This window comes from Tauraco erythrolophus, chromosome 3 (assembly GCF_009769465.1).
Source record: "Tauraco erythrolophus isolate bTauEry1 chromosome 3, bTauEry1.pri, whole genome shotgun sequence".
NCBI classification, from domain to species: domain Eukaryota; kingdom Metazoa; phylum Chordata; class Aves; order Musophagiformes; family Musophagidae; genus Tauraco; species Tauraco erythrolophus.
The window spans coordinates 31,333,959-31,353,340 of NC_141467.1; the positions used below are offsets into that span (position 1 = coordinate 31,333,959).

The 19,382-nt window shown below is 41.1% G+C and overlaps 1 protein-coding gene across 1 annotated transcript in view; it reads right to left on the reverse strand.

The window, feature by feature from the left end:
- Positions 1-19,382, reverse strand: part of EPB41L4B (erythrocyte membrane protein band 4.1 like 4B) — a 183,343-nt gene that overhangs the window by 44,188 nt on the left and 119,773 nt on the right. The window contains exons 18-19 of the mRNA XM_086609114.1: positions 15,904-16,029; positions 4,671-4,738 (exon numbers count right to left, since the gene is read on the reverse strand). Coding sequence (XP_086465240.1) covers positions 4,671-4,738; positions 15,904-16,029 — 194 coding nt within the window. The remainder of the gene's footprint in view (positions 1-4,670; positions 4,739-15,903; positions 16,030-19,382) is intronic.

A 19,382-nucleotide genomic window follows, 5' to 3' on the forward strand; every position in this document is an offset into this window, starting at 1 on the left:
ACCTTTTCCGGTTCCCTTGTCCTGACTTAAATAGGGCAATTCGCAGAGGCGCCCTATTGGCTCAACCCCGAGGGGGATGGCAGTCTGATCCGGTGGCCAGAACTAAGCCTAACCCGGATCCAAAACCGGGGAGGTCGCAGGGAGCAAAATCCCTCTCCTGCCACCAGAACCACCCCCCCCTCCACATCAAACCATGACAGTGATTCACGTTCATTTGATATGCTGCAGGAGAGAAACCTCCGCATCCCTGATCACTAGATGGGCAGGGCCTCTGATCAAGAGGAGAGTGTGACTAGAGGTGATAACAAACTGGGTGACTGTGTTTTCATTTTTACATTTCCTTCATTTATAATAATGATATATATATGATATATATATGGTATATATAATAATTATATATATAATATAATAATAACTTCCTTCACTATACAAATGTTCTAGCAGACAGCCTGAACTCTGATCTTTCAAGGCTAAAAGAATCAAATAAAAAAATCCCAGCTGGAGGCAGGTGATGAGAGCCTTACCAAAACTATATGTAAGAACATGCAGTAACCTCAAACCTGAATTAAACTACACATCTAATCAGTGAATTCTCCCTGAACACTTCTCGCTCGACACTTCCGTCTGGACACCGAGCTAGATATTTGGTTGTAAGGAAGTTTCCAATAGACAGGGAAATACCCCTGTTATTTCTCATAATCCCTTTTGGCCCATTCGGTACCATGACGGGTCCTCCTCTTACAACACTAAAGAAGAAAATGTTTAGTTAGAGAGACTTTTCTAGCTCTAGTGGAAGATGAGTTCCTCTTGTTGGTCATAAAAGAGACTGACATCATAACTGGCTCCCTAGCAGACTTGGGCTCTACATGCCAAAAGAAGTACCATTAAAAATAATTGCAAAATGGATGGCATTGCAAATTCCAAACTAGACCAATGTTCACACAAACATATTTTTGCTATATGTCCTAGCAAAGTATGCCTCACTATGAAAGGTGGTAACTGCAAACTAACTGTATCTCTTCTTGATTTGATACAGGCAGTATAAAAAGCAAAATAATGCGCAAATACTAAATAGCACAATTTTCCAGACATTTCTTCTTCTGTAAACCAACGTTATGTTCTGCCTTGTCCAAAATGCTTATGTCTCAGCTATACAGCTGGGCTGAACTTCTCTGTACACATTAGTTGGGTGTTGATGAAAATGTGTGTGCTTTCAAGTCTGTTACAACAGAGCTGTCATAAAGACATGTCAAACTCTTCTTGGTAGGACTCCTGTGTCTCATCAAGATAACTCGTGGCTCTCCTATATAACCCACTTTGAAAATTCCCCTCCTGTTAGTTGCTCTCATCTGACTTTGTTCTGCTGGGAGCTCTGTCATGTGCAGGCTGGATGGATCCAGCTGAGGTAAACATACAACTTCCCCTCCTGCCACTGTCCAGATCTGCTGCTCTGCTAGGGGTTATCAGCAAAGCAGCAGGGTCAGCAAAGGGAATGTATGACCGTGTCCCAATTCATAGTGCACTATATCAGTCTTAACTGTGGAATAAGGAAAGTGTAAGCCAGGACACTGCAGCACATATTGGGGTGCTGAGTCACCAGCTTTTTCCTCACTGAACGTGGGAATCAGCACTTGAAACAGTCTGTGAAGAAAAAAAATCCAGAAGAGAGAAAGCTATAGAGACATGCAGCACTGCTCTCCAAAAGCAGGGAGAAGAGAGGACTCTACTCTTCTGTGGTCCCACATCTCCCTGCAGCTTAGTCCGACGTGTACAGGTTAGCTATTAACAGGAAGATCAGGAGACAAACCTTGCACTTCCAGCCTGTGCACCAAATGACAAAGCACATTTCACAAGCTTTCCCCTCATAAAAGCTGACAAAATAGCACAATTTCAGCTTCAGCTGTGTTTTTTTTTCCCCCATATTTAAAATGACTTAGACATAGAAGGATCCATAGTTTGCCAATAGACACAGAAACCAGATGAACAAATTGACTGATACACAACGACTTAGTGCAAACACAACATTATACACTATTCCGAGGCCATGCCCAACAAAACGACTGGAGACTCGCTTGTAGCGAAAGTGGCTATACCACACATACATATGAGTAATTACTAGTTGAACCAGAACTAATTCTACAAAGAGCTACAGCAATTGTTAGTCAAATTGAGTCTGCTGTGGCAGATGCTAAAATAATTGCTCAGGGGGATTACAGGCCATATCCGAGCAGTTAATTCATTAGAAGTGTAATCTTCAGAGTGGCAATGGACGAGCAGACAAAAATGGTAGCAAAGAGGGCACAGTTCTTTAATCAAACAAGCACTACTGCCCTCCTTCCTCACCTTCTATTTCCCTATTTGTATGAACAATTCATGCTTCAGTTAATGATCAAAATGGCATATATTTGCTCTACTAGCTAGCCTGAATAAATTTCCCAATGTGTTTGGTTTGGAAAACAACAAAGCACATTGCTAGTGCATTGTACAGTCATCAGTAATCAAATACATGAAGTCACTGTCCCTGCTATAAATCCCTCGCATGAAAAGAGTTGAGTAATGTTAAATAGCTGTGACAGATACTGGTTTCAACTGGCAAGATATTTCAGCAAACAATCATCCCTCAAACATTCACAGAGGTGCTGTCTACAGGAATGTCTTCGTGGATACTTTTAGGAATAAAAATTATATTTTACTAGGAGGGCTTCTTCACAAAGGATACTTGTGTATTTCTCAACTAAAGAAGAGAAAAACTCCCAGGTGACTTGTCTGAGCAGTATGAACTAACCCTTGACTCTACTGAGATGCAATTCCTAGTAGAGCAAAGGCTCATTCATGTCCACCCAAGTCCACAAAATAGAGATTTATAGAGGATGTTATTGGCAAATAGGTCACATGCTTGCTGGCTGCCAGGATGCATATATCCTTGCAGAAAAGGAAGCCACTTGAAGGAGAAAGAGAATTGGCTAGACACTGAATTTATTTTGCGTTATTCTCTGAGTTTTGAATGCAGGCTGTTAAAATTGGTCTCTGTCCCTGAGCATGGATTGCTTGTATGCTTGCACCTCCAGGACACAGACACAAAGCAATAAAACAATACCATTTCATTTGGCACAACTGACTGTAGAGGAAATAATGCTTGACATAAACCAGATAAAAATAAATACTAGACAAATATACACCAGACTGCAAATATACACTTCATGAGTTTATAAGCTTGGACGTGTGCAAAAGAAAACAGTAAAATTAGCTTTGAAACCAGGTAGGTTGCCATCCTCACTCATGCTGAATAGTACTTCATCTCACAAAGCACACAACTCATTTACAGCCCAGCATGATGAAGAAGGAGAGAATCTATTACAAAATTTGAAATAGAAAGGCTTTTCTACAGATGTTATGCAGAAAGTCAGCAAAAGTCAGTAAGGGAAACAAGTCTTTAGCCACGTTCCAAATCATACAGGGCTTTATAAACCAGGTCCTCCTGAACTGCTTCTGGAAGTGACAGCAACTCAAAAAAGGGTGTTCTGGCAAAGACAACACATGAAACCCATTTCTATTAAATAAATACGTCACTGTGCAACATAGGTGATGAACTTTCTCAATAGTCCTAAGAAAGTTTTGTAGAGATCTAAAAAGGGCAAAGGCATGGGAGAAAAGCAGGTGATTCTAAATATCAAGCAGACTTTGCAGTCCCTTGGACAAACAAATAGGAAAATCATGGCCTGCTAGGCTAGAAGTTACAGTTCTGAGTGTGTCCTGAGATGAGAGATGTGGGCGACCGGGAATCACAGCTGTACTACAGGCAAGCCAGGGACTGCCACCAAACGCAATAGTATCACCTCTCATGTCTCCTCCCCCCTCAGCATCACCAACCATCCTCCTTGTTCTTCTGCTTTCACTAGACAAACGTAGCAGCTCTGTTAGTCTAATCTGATCAGAAAGGAATTTTTGAATGAAGTTTTTTTGAAGCCTATTGCTGATTTACCACCTTATAAGAAAGGTACGCTTTTGAAAGAAGAGCTGACAAATTTTCACAACTATAACTGTTTCTTTTTGAGTTCAGAAAGATTTAACCTCCTCTCTAATCACCTGCTTCAAGACAGCATACTGTGCCATTCAAATAATATTTACAATTAATATGCCTCTTCAAAATAGCCACCTCAAAAAAGAAACACTACTATCCACTAGTAATAGAATAAAAGTACAATCCAAAGCAGTCACTACTGCCTGAAAATAAGGCATTTTTCTGAAGAATGTATACCAAACGCCTTTTTTTTTCTGAAAGAAAGCCCCTTGCACAAATCTGAGAAACACAAACACAAGGATATTCCAGTCCAGACACCTACCATGTTTCTGATACAAAAGTTATAAAAACTGACTTATTTTTATATAAGCTTTTCTAAATTTGTCACTAGACCTCATCTTTTACCTTGAGCTTTGATCAATTGTTGGTCTGATTTTTGAAGTCGAGCTTTTATTAATTCTTTAACTATATTTAATATATGTGTATAAAATAAGCACCCTTCTACAGACATCTCCTCAGGTCATTGCTTGGTGAACTTTACACAGCAACTTGAGGATGAGCAAATTGACCTGTAACACTTGTTTGAGACAATGCCTCACTATATCACGCATTTATTTGATGTTTTCCCTACGGACAAGAAGCAACAGACCTTACATTAGGGTCCTGCAGGCTGGTGGTCTTACTGGGATTTACAAAAGAAGTCTCTTCTTTCACAGCCTGTTAAAAGAAGGAGCCAAAGTTTAGTACAACATCCATACACTTATGATAATACATCTGTTTATTAAAAAAATATTCCTGTAAACACCCCGGAAAACTGCAATACCCAAACTACCTACTCTGTCCAGATTTAAAAGGTGCAGTACTTTCTTTTTCATCTCCTACAGTTGAGATTGACTGTAATGAGCTACAATGTACAGAGCAATAGTTTTAGGAAGAGATTGGATAGGGTTAAAGGAAGAGAAAGAAAGGAACACTGAGATTTATGGGTCCTCCAGAAAGCATTTGAGGAGAAATAATAAAAATCAGCCCAGGCATACATACTGTAGTTGAGTTGTTCTTTTAAGTGGAGTAGAAAAAATATTTACATAGCCTAATCAAAATAATGATGCCAGCTTTTCATTCGGTCTCTGTAAAAATAATTTAAAAATGGGATCCCCTAAATATAATCACATGGTACATGCAATTCACAGAAAATCTCACCCACTACTGCTCTCTGCTAAATTACAGAGTCCTGTCTCTCACACACCATTTGCCTATAGAGTTATAAAATACTAGTACTGCAAAATGACTTACATGAAAATGACTTGATTACTGAGGAAACGCCCAATTCGGGCAGGTGTTGCTAGATTACATTCTTCAATTGAGATGCAGCGTTCCACAATCCATGTGTAAATGCCAGTGTCAGCACAACACTGCACTCCTCTAAAGAAAATACTGGCTGAAGACACAAGAGTATCTCCAAATCAGTAATGGACTTGGCAGGCTCTGACATTTCCATTCTGCCACATGGATAGAAGGGAACAGATATGGGCCTACCACGGAGTGATTTTTCAGTGTTCGATATCTGAACCATAATAATTTGAGACTATCGGTCCAGATCAAATTGAATTAAATGTGTTAGTCTCATCCTCTTCAAAAAGGATGAGACAGGTTCCTTCAAATCCATCAAACCCAAATCAAATGATTTTACAGGCATGTAAAAATATAAATTTTACGTGAGACCTTCCATTCAACACAAATGGATATATTCCATTTGAGGGTATTCATAATAAAAAGAAATAAAATGAAAGCTGAGTTTCTTCTGTACCTTAGCAATGAACTACAAAATATCAGTAGGAATGCTCAGTGATTGCAGCGAGGTGGGCATCAGTCTCTTCTCCCAAATAACAAACGATAGGACAAGAAGAAACGGCCTCAAGTTGTGCAAGGAGAGGTTTAGATTGGATATTAGGAAAAATTTCTTCACCAAAAGGGTTGTCAAGCATTGGAACGGGTTGCCCAGGGAAGTGGTGAAGTCACCATCCCTGGAGGTATTTAAAAGACGTGTAGATGTGGTGCTTAGTGACATGGTTTAGTGGTGGACTTTGCAGCCTTAGCTGTTGGACTCAACGATCTCCAAGGTCTCGTCCAACCTAAACGATTCTATGCTTGAGGAAATTGCCCAAGTTGTGATAGTTTTAGGTTCTTTGCCAGAGAGAACGAACACCAAAACCATTATCAGCAGAGAGGGGACCCTCTGAACCTGATGAGCAGGTTTGTCCCTCTCCTAGGGAGCTAGTTTACACAGAGGAAGCTAGTTTACAGCTCGTTTACTCAGAGGAGAACAGGATCATCAGTAGGCACTGGAGAAGCTTCACCCCAACATCGTACTCTCCCATAGTTGGGTTTAATCTCTCTCAGCCAGAGGTTTCCTCAGTTCTGGGCAAATGCTCTAAACATTAAGGAATCAGGTAAAAGTGGGACATGATCACACCATCACCACCATTGTAACTCAGCCACCAAACGTTTTGCAGCTAAGGTTTTCAGTGGATTGGCATCACACTGTGAATAATTTCAAGACCAGGAGTGCAATTTTAAAATTTAAATAAATTAATCACTTTAAGAAATTTAGCTCAGCTCTGGGAAACTTTTTTTTTTCTCAATCGGTCTTCTAGTAACTTTATCTAGCATAATGTTTATTCAAAACCTAGTGCTTTTTTGAAAGGAAAGAAAATGTTTCTAAGGAATTGAGAGAAAGCATTGAAAATCATTCTTTGTAGGCAAAGATGAGCACTGAAGTACTACTTCTTTGTTCTATGGAAATTATAATGCTTTTTATAAAGCTGTTGGGTTTCTGAAAGCTGTAAACATGAATCCAGCTGTCAGAAACTTAATACACAGTCTCTTCTTCCACACTGATGTCTCAACAACATTTTATTGCTAAGCCTGACAAACTAGCTGCTCATTATATGTCAAATTAGGTACTTTTAAAACCCATAAATTTTACTTTATTCCAATTTTCACCATATTAACTGAGCTGCATTTTAAGATGCACTTGAACACCACAATAGAAAAGAGAATACAGAGATAAAGGATGCAATGCAGGGACTGTGACCAGGAATGAAACGATTAAAATTCCACCTACTTAAACACTGTAAGCCATGGATCTCATTAGCCAGTTAAGAGTGCTTCACTGTATTAGTCCCTAATAGCTGACCCTTGGTTTCTTCTCAGCTCAGTGACTGTATTACCACTCTCTTTTGCCTTTTCTGCACTGGAAGGCTAAGCTTATGTTTCAAGAACTGAAATTCCTAAATGGCATGATCAGCACCTGAGAAACTTCTCTTGGTATTAATTTTCTCCATTATCACTCATGCTTTAGAGAACAGAAAAAGACTCCTGTACCCACAAGCAAGTACTGCAGACCAGTAAGTAATCTCGCTCTAAACGGGAGGGAAAGAAGGAGCATGTAAAGAAACAGAGAGGCCTGAACAGCCTCTGGTGATGCAGGCATGCACACTGGGTACCACAGGTGTGCATTGGCAGGTACACACTAATAAGGATGGGCTCATTCTCCTTGCCCTATGCCTCTCCTCCATGCCTATGGATGAACAGACATAGGAAAGTGTTATACCTGCAAACACATCTGCAAAGGACTTCAGCCATCAGGAACTATACCACGCTTGCTTTTCTTGTTGGCTTGTTGGGTTTTGGTTGGTTGGTTTGTTGGTTGGTTTGTTTTCAGAAGGAGGCCAGTAAGCCATCAGGTGACAGTATATTTCTTTCATTTTGCCTCCGAACTCAGCAAATCACACTCACTAACCACCCAAGGACTTCCTCAGCCTTACCAAAAAGATGTGAATGTAAAACAAGGGTTATACTTCTACACAACTCTCACAATATAATTCTCAGATGGTTCGCTTTCATTTGAAAACAAGTGCATGTGCTAGGGCCAGGAACTGGGTTTCCACTGCAGGATGCCCTCAGTCAGTGGAACAAGAGAGTTTAGCCAAGGCTAGAAGAAGGAACCTGGTGGGGAATTGTATATGGAGATGCAGGCAGAGGCTCTGTCACCCACAGAAAGCCCAGTACTGACCTGTGTAAGAAGAACAGAGGCAGCAGCATGGAGTTGCTCAGGTCTCCTTAACTCAGGCAGATTCTCCACTCACCCAGAGGCTGCTGCTTTGAGAGGGAGAGGTTTCGGGGCATAGCAGACCTCGAAACTTAATTTATACAGAAGCAGATTCATTTAATAATTACCCAAAGAGAAACAAGCTGGCTCTTCTGGCTAGCAGACTGCAAACCAAACAAAATTAAAGGTAGATCCATACAATCCATCCACACAATGCCATTCTTTTTTCTTATCTGCACTGGGCCCAGAGCAAAAGAAAAATTATTAATGTTCCAATTTCATATGCCATTAACTTTCTGGACGGTGTTAGAAACAAAGGAAAAGCATTACTTTATCATACTAGAGACAAGAAACATGCCTGGACAGAAATGCCATTGTAAAGGCGCTCTTCATAGATGATTGCTAAGAAAGACTAGTTTCACCAAAAGATGAAAAGAGGAGAAAAGCACATAAGTAATACCAAATTTTGCCCACGGCTGCATAAGCGATCTACAAATGGGCTGCCAGGCTGAACCTGATAGTTTCCAGACTGCTTTTCAGTCAACTCCTGAGCACCCATAACCCCTGCTGCTGTCCCAGCAGCCAGGTCCTTTGGAGATGGTGCTCCAGTAGGTGCTCCAGTAGGTGGATGCTCCAGAGACACTACATCAGACTCTGCTGAGATTTTCAGCAGGGGTGGGAACGCTTTTTGGCTTGTGGGAGCAACTCCATATATGAATTCATAAGCCACAGTGGCTGAATTTGTCTAGTGAACAGCAGCTCCTTCTATTTTCTTCTGAAGGAAGAGCTAGCCTCAGGATGATGAGGAACAGTACCTCAAAATGGGAATTGGTTGCACTGGGCATGTATGTATCAAGTGAGAGAACACAGGAAAGACCCAACCTTGGCTGCAGCCTTCTGTGCTTCTGCACAGACAACTGATTCTGGCTGGGACTGTAAGCTGGTTAGCCTCCAGCAGGACACTGGGCAAGGCAGGCTATGTTCTTCAAACTTCAAGCAAGCACCTTGGGGAGCTCGTCCCCTTTGTGCCTCTCCTCCATTACAAGGGGCATCACTATGGCTTTCATTCCATCTGATCCACAATAGGAATATCTTGAATAGGCAAAAAAGATTGTGTGAAGAATCTGATCACTGCAGCCAAGGTGGGGTGTCAGGTTCCCATCTGAGAAAGACAAGGTTCTGGAAGGCTCATACGAAACACATGATGTCTCTTATTTAGCAATTTCACAAAGTTCTCAGTTAGAGAAAGGGAGGGAGAACAACATAGCTTTCACACATTTGGAAATCTTCAAAGGTAAGGAGGCAACGGCTCTCACTGCAGTGGCCTGGAAATATTTGCCTGTTTGGCTTTTTCTGGCTCTGCGATGAAGATAAGGAGGCCTGATGCATACCAGATTTTTCAGCTCTTCCTCAACGTTTTGTCATTTGTCAGCCATGCCGATTGTTGGCTGATCTCATTAGATAATACAGGCTAAGCCACACATCATTGGGAGGAACACTCTGCCAAGGTAGATCTACCTTGGTGATTTAATATGTCAAATGTATCCTTTCAAGCAGAAAAGCATCACGGTTAGGTCTCTTGGGAACAGACTACTCTGTTTTTCTCCCTCTGAATAGGGCCTGGCACCATGTATCTCCTGGGCTATGGCGGGGCTCCTACACATCAACGCAATTAACAGTACTTGTCTCATCATGTACTGGCACTTACAGACATGCCAGCTAGGAGACATAGCTGACATATCCACAATGCGTTGTCACAGTCTTGTGACACCACTGCCACATTTGCTTCCAGTATCCTAGGGAATAAAGGAAAGATTTCCCTTTTCCCCATTCTGTTTATCTAAATCCTCCCTCCATTTCTGTACCTCAGCAAGGCTGCTGCATCATTTCCTCAGCTCCTTCCCTGACTGTGAGGCATCATTGCTGACAAGCTTCTAATGAGCTGACATGTATCATATATTGATCATCCTGGCCCACACACGTTCAAAATCTTGTATTTTTATACCTCTGATACCCTTAATTTCCTGTTAGCCTTGCTTTTAAAGTTGAGCAAACCTGTTTCCCCATAGCGACTGAGCACAGAGGATTTGAAGCTGAGCCATTTTTAAATTCCATTGTTATGAGCAATTACGACTGACGCGATGTTGTGCTTGCTGCTGTTCCAGCCGAGAATTCCAGTGCAGTTGCTTCTTTTTACTTAGCCTGAAATTCACCAGTGAGTTTATTGCTCATCCAAGTGGGTGACTAACAGCAACAGCTTTAGAAAGGAAGGCATCGTGTACATAAGGAGCTGTGCAAGCTTCCCCCACAGCCTGAACACCTCAGCTGTGACCTGTTATACTCACATAATTCCAGTTCTGATCTCTGTGCGAAGGCTGTCAAATTGTGCAGCAGCTCTGGGCTGTGAACAAGGACGGGTGGAGAGAGGGAGGAAAGGAGGAGAGGGAAGCAAACAGCATCTAATTCACGACGGAAAGAGGTTAAAATGTTGGAAAAGCTGATCCTTTCAAGGTACTTAAGTCAACATCTAGGGAAAGCTAAGAACTCCTCTGGGGATCCAGAAGGATTTGTTTAAGTCTATTATAAGAAAGATCACATAAGATTATAAATCCTCAAGTGTCTTCCCCTCACCTACTCTATTTTCATTCATGACCTGATTAGGGCTTGAATTCAGATCCCCTTAAGTGAATAAAGCTCCAACGACCCAGCTCACATAAAGACAGTGAATTTTTTCTTGAAGTACACAGCAAAAGCACGTGGGCTTTGAATTTGACAAGTCCTTACACTTGAATCTTTCCTTAAAGGAGATAGCACAATGAAAAAGGCAAGGAATCATCAAAAATGTAGCTGAGACAGACTCAAACTGTGAGTCACCTCACTTATGCACCCTTCCTATCATAAATAATGCACAGATCCCAGTCTCATTTACATTGGCAGCCATGGCTGGCATCTATGTAGAGCGCACAGGCTGCAGGACGACATCTGTACCCGTGCATGTCCTGAGACATTTTCTGTATCACAGTCCAGTCCTTTCCTGGAGGCAACTATAGACAGCACAAGCAACCTGCACTTACTCAAAAATTTACAATACTTAAAGTACAACGACATGATGATTGGTCTGTACCTGTTTCTAGGGCAGGGAGGAAAAAGAAAGATGGCTATCGACCTGGCCTAAAAATTTGCATGTGTATAAGCTCGTGAAGAAAGTTAGTGTGTCAAAGGAGCTAGAGGATTCAATATCCCTTTGTTCAGCGTAAATGTCCCTTTGTTTACTGAGAATCAAGGCAGGGAAATCAATTGCTCATGAACCCAAACTTGGCTGATAGAAGATACCTTTTGCCAGTGAAGAATTTCCCTTGGGGTTGATAAAGCAGAAGCGAATGGGATTTTGTACGCTCTTTGCAAATAACTGCATCTCCAAGCTACCTTTTCCCACCACTTTTTTCTTAACAAACAACCCATAATGATCAGTGAGGAACAGCTTGCTGGTAGCGTCACCTCTCTTTGTCTTCCATAAACGGCACTGCTAAAATGTATCTTATAAATGGGCTTGGCATTCCCTTGTCTGCAGTCAGAGGAAGACGCAAATAATGCAAAAATCAGCTGCAACAGGTATCTATTAGAAACAGGACCTCAGTTCTCTCCCCATGCTAACCTGCTAGACTTACATCAACCCAAGGATTTAGGAAAGCTTGAGTAACAGGTGGAGAATACGAGCACCACTTGTAGAAGACAAACTACTAGAACACAACACACGCTGCCCGCCGAAAGAAAAAGCCCTGCTGAGGTAGCTGTACATTTGCTCAGGAGCCTGTGCTTAATTCTAAGGATAATTAGGGCTTGCCCAGAGCCAAAGTGGATATAAATAGCAACTGAAACGCCCTAGTATCTTTCCTCCATCAGTTGGGCCATGAACTGTTTGGCAAAAGGAACTCTTTGTGATACTAACAAGTCGTCTGATCAATCACAGCAGATCAGCACTGACTCATGCAACCTGCAAAGGGGTTTTAAATGCCAGGGAGAGCTGGTCTTTTGTATTCTGGCAGTGCCTCGCTGCTGCTTTATACCACGCCCTCTCAAATGAAGGGTCTGGAATAAATGCAAAGAAAAAGGAAGGGGGAAAAAAAAAGAAAATATGCCAGTTGCTTCGCAGTGTTTAGTGCTCCCCTGGAGCTTAATTATGTGGGAACTGCGGTAGGCAGTCTGTCAGCTAGAAGGTGGCAGATCCCTGTGGCACGATTTGAAAGGTGCGTTGTGAAATACTGCTCCTTTGCTCTAGACCTACAGACACTGTACGGCATGCTCTGTGTAAACTACAGGTTCCCACAGTCATGTGTGGGTTCCTCATATTTCTTACCTGCGGTGTTTGCGGCAGTGTGCTCCTGGACTCTGCTTCCAGCATCCCCACGCACACTGTAGTTTGATTCTCCAGCTAGCAGAACGGCACATAAATATTTCCATCTTCACCAAATAAACAAACTCACTCGTGTTAGTTTCCTGCTGCTCTGTAACTCTAAACCATATGCAGGGCTCAGTGAGCAGCACCATAAACTTACAAATTTTCGGTCTCTAAGCCAGGACTATAGCCATAGGAGATGGCGTATTGTCCCCAGGAATTGCAATAATCAACACTTCAGCATAATTCTGAAATGAAGCAGTTCAGAGACCATCTTCCAGAATATATTTTCAAATGTATTGCATAATTTTCCCTGTTTTTATTTTTGAAATCATAAGCTTTGGAATCATTCACTTGTAAGGCTCTCTCTTGTGTTGGTGTCTAGCTGCCATAAAGAAAGAAAATTACAGAAAATTTCCTGTCTCAGTTTATGTTTTCCACTTGCAAACATTCACTTCTCAAAATTAACAAGGAACAGCTTCTTCTTCTACTACTACATGCAGGAGGTGCCTTCATAAACTTGTCACATCCTGATGTTAGTAGCATATGGTATTGAAAATATTCCTACTGCTTAGAGAGAGAGCTGTTACAAATATTTCAAGCAACAGTTTGTTAATTTGGATCCGATCCTACAGTGCACCAATATTTTTCTCGTGCTTTTACACCTAACAGTATAATGAAGATGCCCCATGAAGTTTCACAAAGGATGAGTCACACCATAGATTTTGGGGGCCTTTAAAAGTCTGATTCTTTCTCCTTCCTTTTACAAAGTAGAGATGCACATCCTCATCTTTTTTTTTGTGATACCATGAAATAAAGGAAGATCTATGCTGCACATAAGGAAAATCAGCTTGCCTTGCCTTACAGCTCCAGGAACATGGGTTGTGCCTTACAGAACCTAGAGATATTTCTTGCCCTGGCTGCCTTGTAAGTTGAAATATGACAGTACAGAAAACAAGACATGAGAAATTGGAGTTATAAGACCAGAAGGCAGGAATTCTAAGGGATTTAATATGGAACTGGCATCAAAAGATAGAATTGGGCAGAGGAGACCAGGATTAGTCCTCCAAGACACACTGGGCAGCAGGATATGGCAGATGGGGTCAAAGACGGGCAGGACCACATGGAGTTCAATGGTTGTCTGTCACGAGGAAACTATTTCTTATCTGCTCCCTCAAAAGGATGCTGTAAGTGTCTCTGGGCAGTGTAATGCCATCCTGGCTCACTTCTCTCAGACGATGGCTGAAGTGGCACTGGGAAATGGCTTAGCTACTGGTTAGGTGGGGGTCAGTAGAGAAGACAAGTGGGTGGTTTTATGGCATGCTGGTATGGTGGCTTATCGGGGCCTCCTGTAGCCCTCCCATTTTCTAGCTTCACACTGGACCTTTTGCCTACCCTTCCCAGTGCTTGTCTAGCCACAGCTTCTTACTATAATGGCTGACCATTGCCTGGCCTCTGCCTACTTATTTTTGCAATATATCCGGGGAGGGTAATCTTTCATACTTGACAGGAGGGGAGTTCAAGTGCAGAAGAACTCACCTCTAGTTGCACAGGCAATTTTATGGCTAAGCAGGGAGCTGAATGAGGATTTCCATGATTAAAGTGACATCCTATCTTACTGGCTATAACTCTTAATCCATACATCGTTAGCGCTGAAAGCTTCAGGGATTTCAAACTGAACTGTACGCCATTATTTTTCCACAATATGTGCTATTCTACAGCATTCTTGCTTCCCCTCCTTCTCCCTGAAATCAGAAGACTTTTCTCATTGGAGCCAAACCTACAGATATCTACTTAATCCAGTCTGACTGCTAAAGCCTTGTGCAAAACAACACAGGTAAGAAGGAAAAAAGGAGTCCTCAGCTTGCTCTGAAACTTATTTACAACACAGCAGAAGCTAAAGCATACAGTTATGACATGCAAGAAAAAGCAACCCAGGATGTTCTCCCTTGGAAAGCCTGAGGGTGAAAAATGAAGGCAGGGCAGGTGAATTGAGAGATGCATATGTTTAGCACATTTCCTATCTTGCCTTAGTAATGCTGTACTCCGAATGCAACAGCACACACTGCTTCCAGTCTTTAACTATCCAGTCAAATATGACCATTAAGTATATTCAGGAGAAAATACAAATGTGAGAAATACAATATGACATCCTGTAGAAAAGACACACAGGAGAAACAGAGGGCAAACCCAAGGGCAATCAAACAAGAAACATGTTACATAAAACACAGTTGATAGAACACAGAATTCAGAGAGGTGAGAGAACTGCTTCAAGGAAAAACTAAAAGGAAAAAAAACCAATCTCCTTTCCCCTACATGCTGTCAGATTTATGGTTTCTGTTTTTGAAATCTAGGGCAGTCAGAATAACCAAATTTTGATACTTCCTTAGGTCTAGCTAGACCAGATGTAATCTAGCTCTCACATGAAAGATCTGCCACGAAACAACAAATACACAAAGATGATTGTTAACAAAATCCTTTGTAGGGCATGTTGACCTGATAAGTTATTGTGAAAAGAAACAAAGTGATGGAAACACCAATGTAATTTGTATTCAAAGGGAATAGCATGCACAAGGATACCACAGGAACTTGGGATAAGAGTCATACCAATCTTCGTGCATGTACTTTTGTTTCTAAGTCATTCTATTTGGCTTTATTTTTGGCACAAATGGTATTATCTTTTGTCCACAAATTACACTTGAAAAGAATCACATATTTTAGGCTTTGCTTAGATGTACATCTGATTGGGAAATTAACTTTTTATAGTCATGCCATCTATCAGCAGTTTTCAGTTGTGTGGCATTACTACAAGACTCGTGGTGTTTTGGGAACAGGATGTATCCAATGTAGACTCTGACCAAGCAGTGAAAATAGCAGCTTGAAACTTAGTTAAAAGCACACAAACAATTAAGAAAACAATAGACTAGCTAATCTTTCACATTCAGATATCTAAATTTAATCCCTTAAAATAAAGATTGCATCTGGATGTATAGATATTATCTTCAGAACACCCTTAACCACAGCTTCCGTGAGTGGTGGGTAGCCTCAGAAAACTCCAAGAGGTTATTGCGTCTCAGCTACAAAGTAAGTAAAAGCTACAGTGACAAAATCAAAACATGGAGATTTCTTCGGGCCTCCTCTCCTATTTTCTCAGCCTCTCAGCGGTATTAATCATGTCAGTTAGGACAAATTTCCTACTTCCATCATATCAAACATTTTGAGTTACGTGAAGAAACTGTAAAGCAGCTAGAGAAAGCTAGATCAATGTGGACACTTGAGATAAAATACAGTGTTTCCTCAGGAATGAACACAATTTTGGAAAATTGGTTTAAGCTATGCCAAAACTAGAAAGGTGAAATATTAAACACAGATTACCTGGGCGCCTACTCTAAAAGCAGCTTCCACTTGAGCTTTAAGGATGTTGCACTTCATATGGTCAGGTACAGAGGAAGGTGACACAGGGGCATGAAGAGTCTTTTCAGACACTTTCTTGTCTTCAACCTAGATTTAATACAAAAGACAAGCACAGTGACATATTTTAGAAAAATAAGTCAGCAAAATGGTCAAAGGTCAACTTTTTACTTGTTTCAGCAATACTGGATAAAATCTCCAAGTTCATACTCTCACAGATAAATTTTACAATAAAAAATTTTCAAAATAATTAATGACTTGATACTCTTTTTAAGACAAAATAAGCCTCAGGGAAGCCTGAGTAATAAAAGCAAGAAACTGATGTGGAGTGACGATACATGGAAAAATCCCAGCCAGGCCCTGGAGTGGTTGCCCAAACCTGTGATCACACTGAGGAAGAAAAACACTGTCTTGAAATATCCCACAGCAGGCAAAAGAAGGAAAAGTTCACAATGCTCAACTGTAGTGAACACTGGTTTCTTACATCACCCTAAGAATGTAAAGGGGCTTTGCAAATTTAACCAGAGGGATTTGAAGGGATCTCCACATAACTGCAAGCGAAGCAAAATCTCCTTCATCAGAAAGAAAAATCCAAGGATTTTAAACATTGCTGCTGTTGTTTGCACTTAATGTCAACCCCTTACCTATGCAGTGATCTGGATCAGAAATCTAAAGCCTCAGGACAGCTAGTTTAGTGACCTGTTCAAACATGACCTAAAGGTTCTGTGCCTTGAACAAACTACATCCAGTAGAAATTCCAGCATGAATAAGCTTCCCATGCAGAAAAGAAAAAACAAAAAGGACAACGTCAATACTGATGTATAAACAAACAGGGTATGAACGAGACCAGGATTGTAAAAACGAACTCTTAAACAACCAATCTGTAATATCTTACATATTTTTAAAAAGAATTGGGCAATGGCATAACAGCCATGGAAAACTTTCCTGTGTTTCCTGAAAATGAGACTTGAATTACAACTGCATAACAGCTTAGACTATGCATTCATTTTCCACTCTCATTGCTGCAAAGAGTGAGTGGTCGTATACACCTGGACACAACAGATGTGTCATGCTGTCATTCAAATTTCAGCCACAACAGGTACAAGGCATCAGCAGACCCGGTCCAGCACATCCTTGAGGTCACCTCTGACAAAGTAGTTCACAATGGAACTGGTTATTTTTTAGCCACTGAAATTACCATAGGATTAGCCCTTTAAATTCAAAACCTGCCTCCTTTATCCTTCCTTCTGCCCTCGCCCATGGCATCCCACTGGCTGACTGTAACTACAGTCTTACTGACTCTTCTCTCAGGTCCACAAACAATCACAGACAAAAGGGAACATCAAGATTCAGGGGACACTTCCTGCCAGTGGAACAAACCACAAATGCAACTATCTTGCCTGAGGGAACTGTTCTGCAAACACCGGGAGGGAAAGAGCCAGACCTCTGCAGAACTCTACTGAGGCTGTAAGATATTTCTCCTGTGTAAGCAATGTTGGTCCAGTAGATTTCTGCATTCAAAATGCCATAGCTGCCAGGTACAATTTTGAAGAACTAATTGTTAAAGGATCGCCTATCATGAGCTTTTTGTTCTCTGACAAATTTCTAATAATTCTTAAACAATTATTTGCCAAACCACATTTGCTGTTTTTAATGAAGATATTTTTTGAATTTTCACTCTCCCCACTTCCCTCTTAAGGGAAAAAAAAAATACTTAAAATGAAAAGTGACAGCATCTAGCTGGAGCAACTTATGGAACTGGAGTCATCTCTTCAGTCTTGAAGATAATGGTAGTTTTGGCAAACATACTAAAAAACCCCATGAAATATTCATTTGCCATAAGTGGCTTTTCTGGGGTAATCATGAAGATGAGAAGTGGAGATACCCAAAAGGACAAAATTAACTGTAGAGAAAGTACAACGCTTCCTTCACCAAAAGTCTTAGTAGCCACCCTGCACTACAACGCACTTTAAAAGGGCTGCTATTATTGTCAACTTTTAAGTGTATTGATTTCTAACAGCAGAAAGAACAATGCACTATGCAGTGGCATTTCTAAAGGCCATGAAAAATCCCATCTTTGTTTTAACGCTGGATGCTAATTAAATACCATTTCAGTCAAGCAAGATTAAGCAACAGTATTTTACTTGCTAAATCAAGACAACCAATGCTTGTTTAGGACACAAGCTTGTTTTGTAACTTGAAAAGTTCCAAAGTCCTGTCTATCTGTTGTTCAGATGGATATAGATATTTTTCAGTCCTTATGTTCTCTCTCCCTTGCCCAATTTCCCCATATTGACCAAGAGCAAGATAAAAGCCTTTGGAGCTGCCCTGCATTTGGGAACCCTCAAAAGGTCTAAACCTAGTACTGTAATCAGGATTATGCCAGATGACTCCATGTAAAGGAGACATCCCAAGTGTGGTGTTTGATGCGCAAGTTTCACATTGAGATTCTCATAACTTGAGAGGTCAAAATGCTGGTGCTCACTGACCTGGCTGAAAAGGGAAAGCTGCTGCTGCTGCTGGAGGTTGCAGACTTCTTGGAAACCATTCCTGGGCATTCAGTTTTGCATCAGCCCTTGTTTGGGTCAGACTGTAAGTGTTTCAATCTTCAAGCAAGCAAAATTCACTTTGCTTGCACCCCACTAGGAGCAGTAGCACCTTAATGACTGATGTCACTAGTGACTAGTGTCACCTTTAGTGACACACAAGAGGAGTGGACATTGCTGTAATCGGCTTGTTGGCCTTGTCCTGTTCATCAGATACTGATCCAGCAGCTGAAGGCCACCACCTCCCCCTGCCCCAGTGGTAATGCTATTGCGCACGAATACCACATGGGGCTTTGGAGTGCTCGACCTGACCCAGACCTCCTCTAGCTTCTGAACACACGTGAAAGGTAAACACTTCTCTGCCAACCTGTCTTGGCAATGATGGACTTCTCTGTCACAGCGCAGCACATCCTGAATCATTACTGAATTCTGCTCTCACATGGCTGATTAGGTGAGACTATTTCACCTATATGTGCAATGGCACTGAAGATAAAGACTGGAAGTGAGTTCAAATCACAGAACAAAGTAGCATCTCTTTACTGCAGACTAATAGCACTTCTAAGCATCCATGTAAGTTCCCCTTGTTCCTTCATTCTACTAACCTTTACATATAACCCCATTCATTTGCTAATTTAACTCCTGAAGTATAATTGTCATCAAGGAGGCAAAAGAAGAAAAATATTTCAGGACTATACATAACCACAGAGTATCTTCTATGGTTCATTTCACTAGTTTATAAGAAAATCAAAGACCTAAAACCTGCCTGCATTAGGAATCTCTATATACTATTGCTGCAAGAATGAAAGCTGTAATCTACTTTACTTGGCGGTATAATAAAGAAATCTTACATTTCCAGAATCCTTAATGCATGCAGTGATGAGTGAAGCATAAAGATAG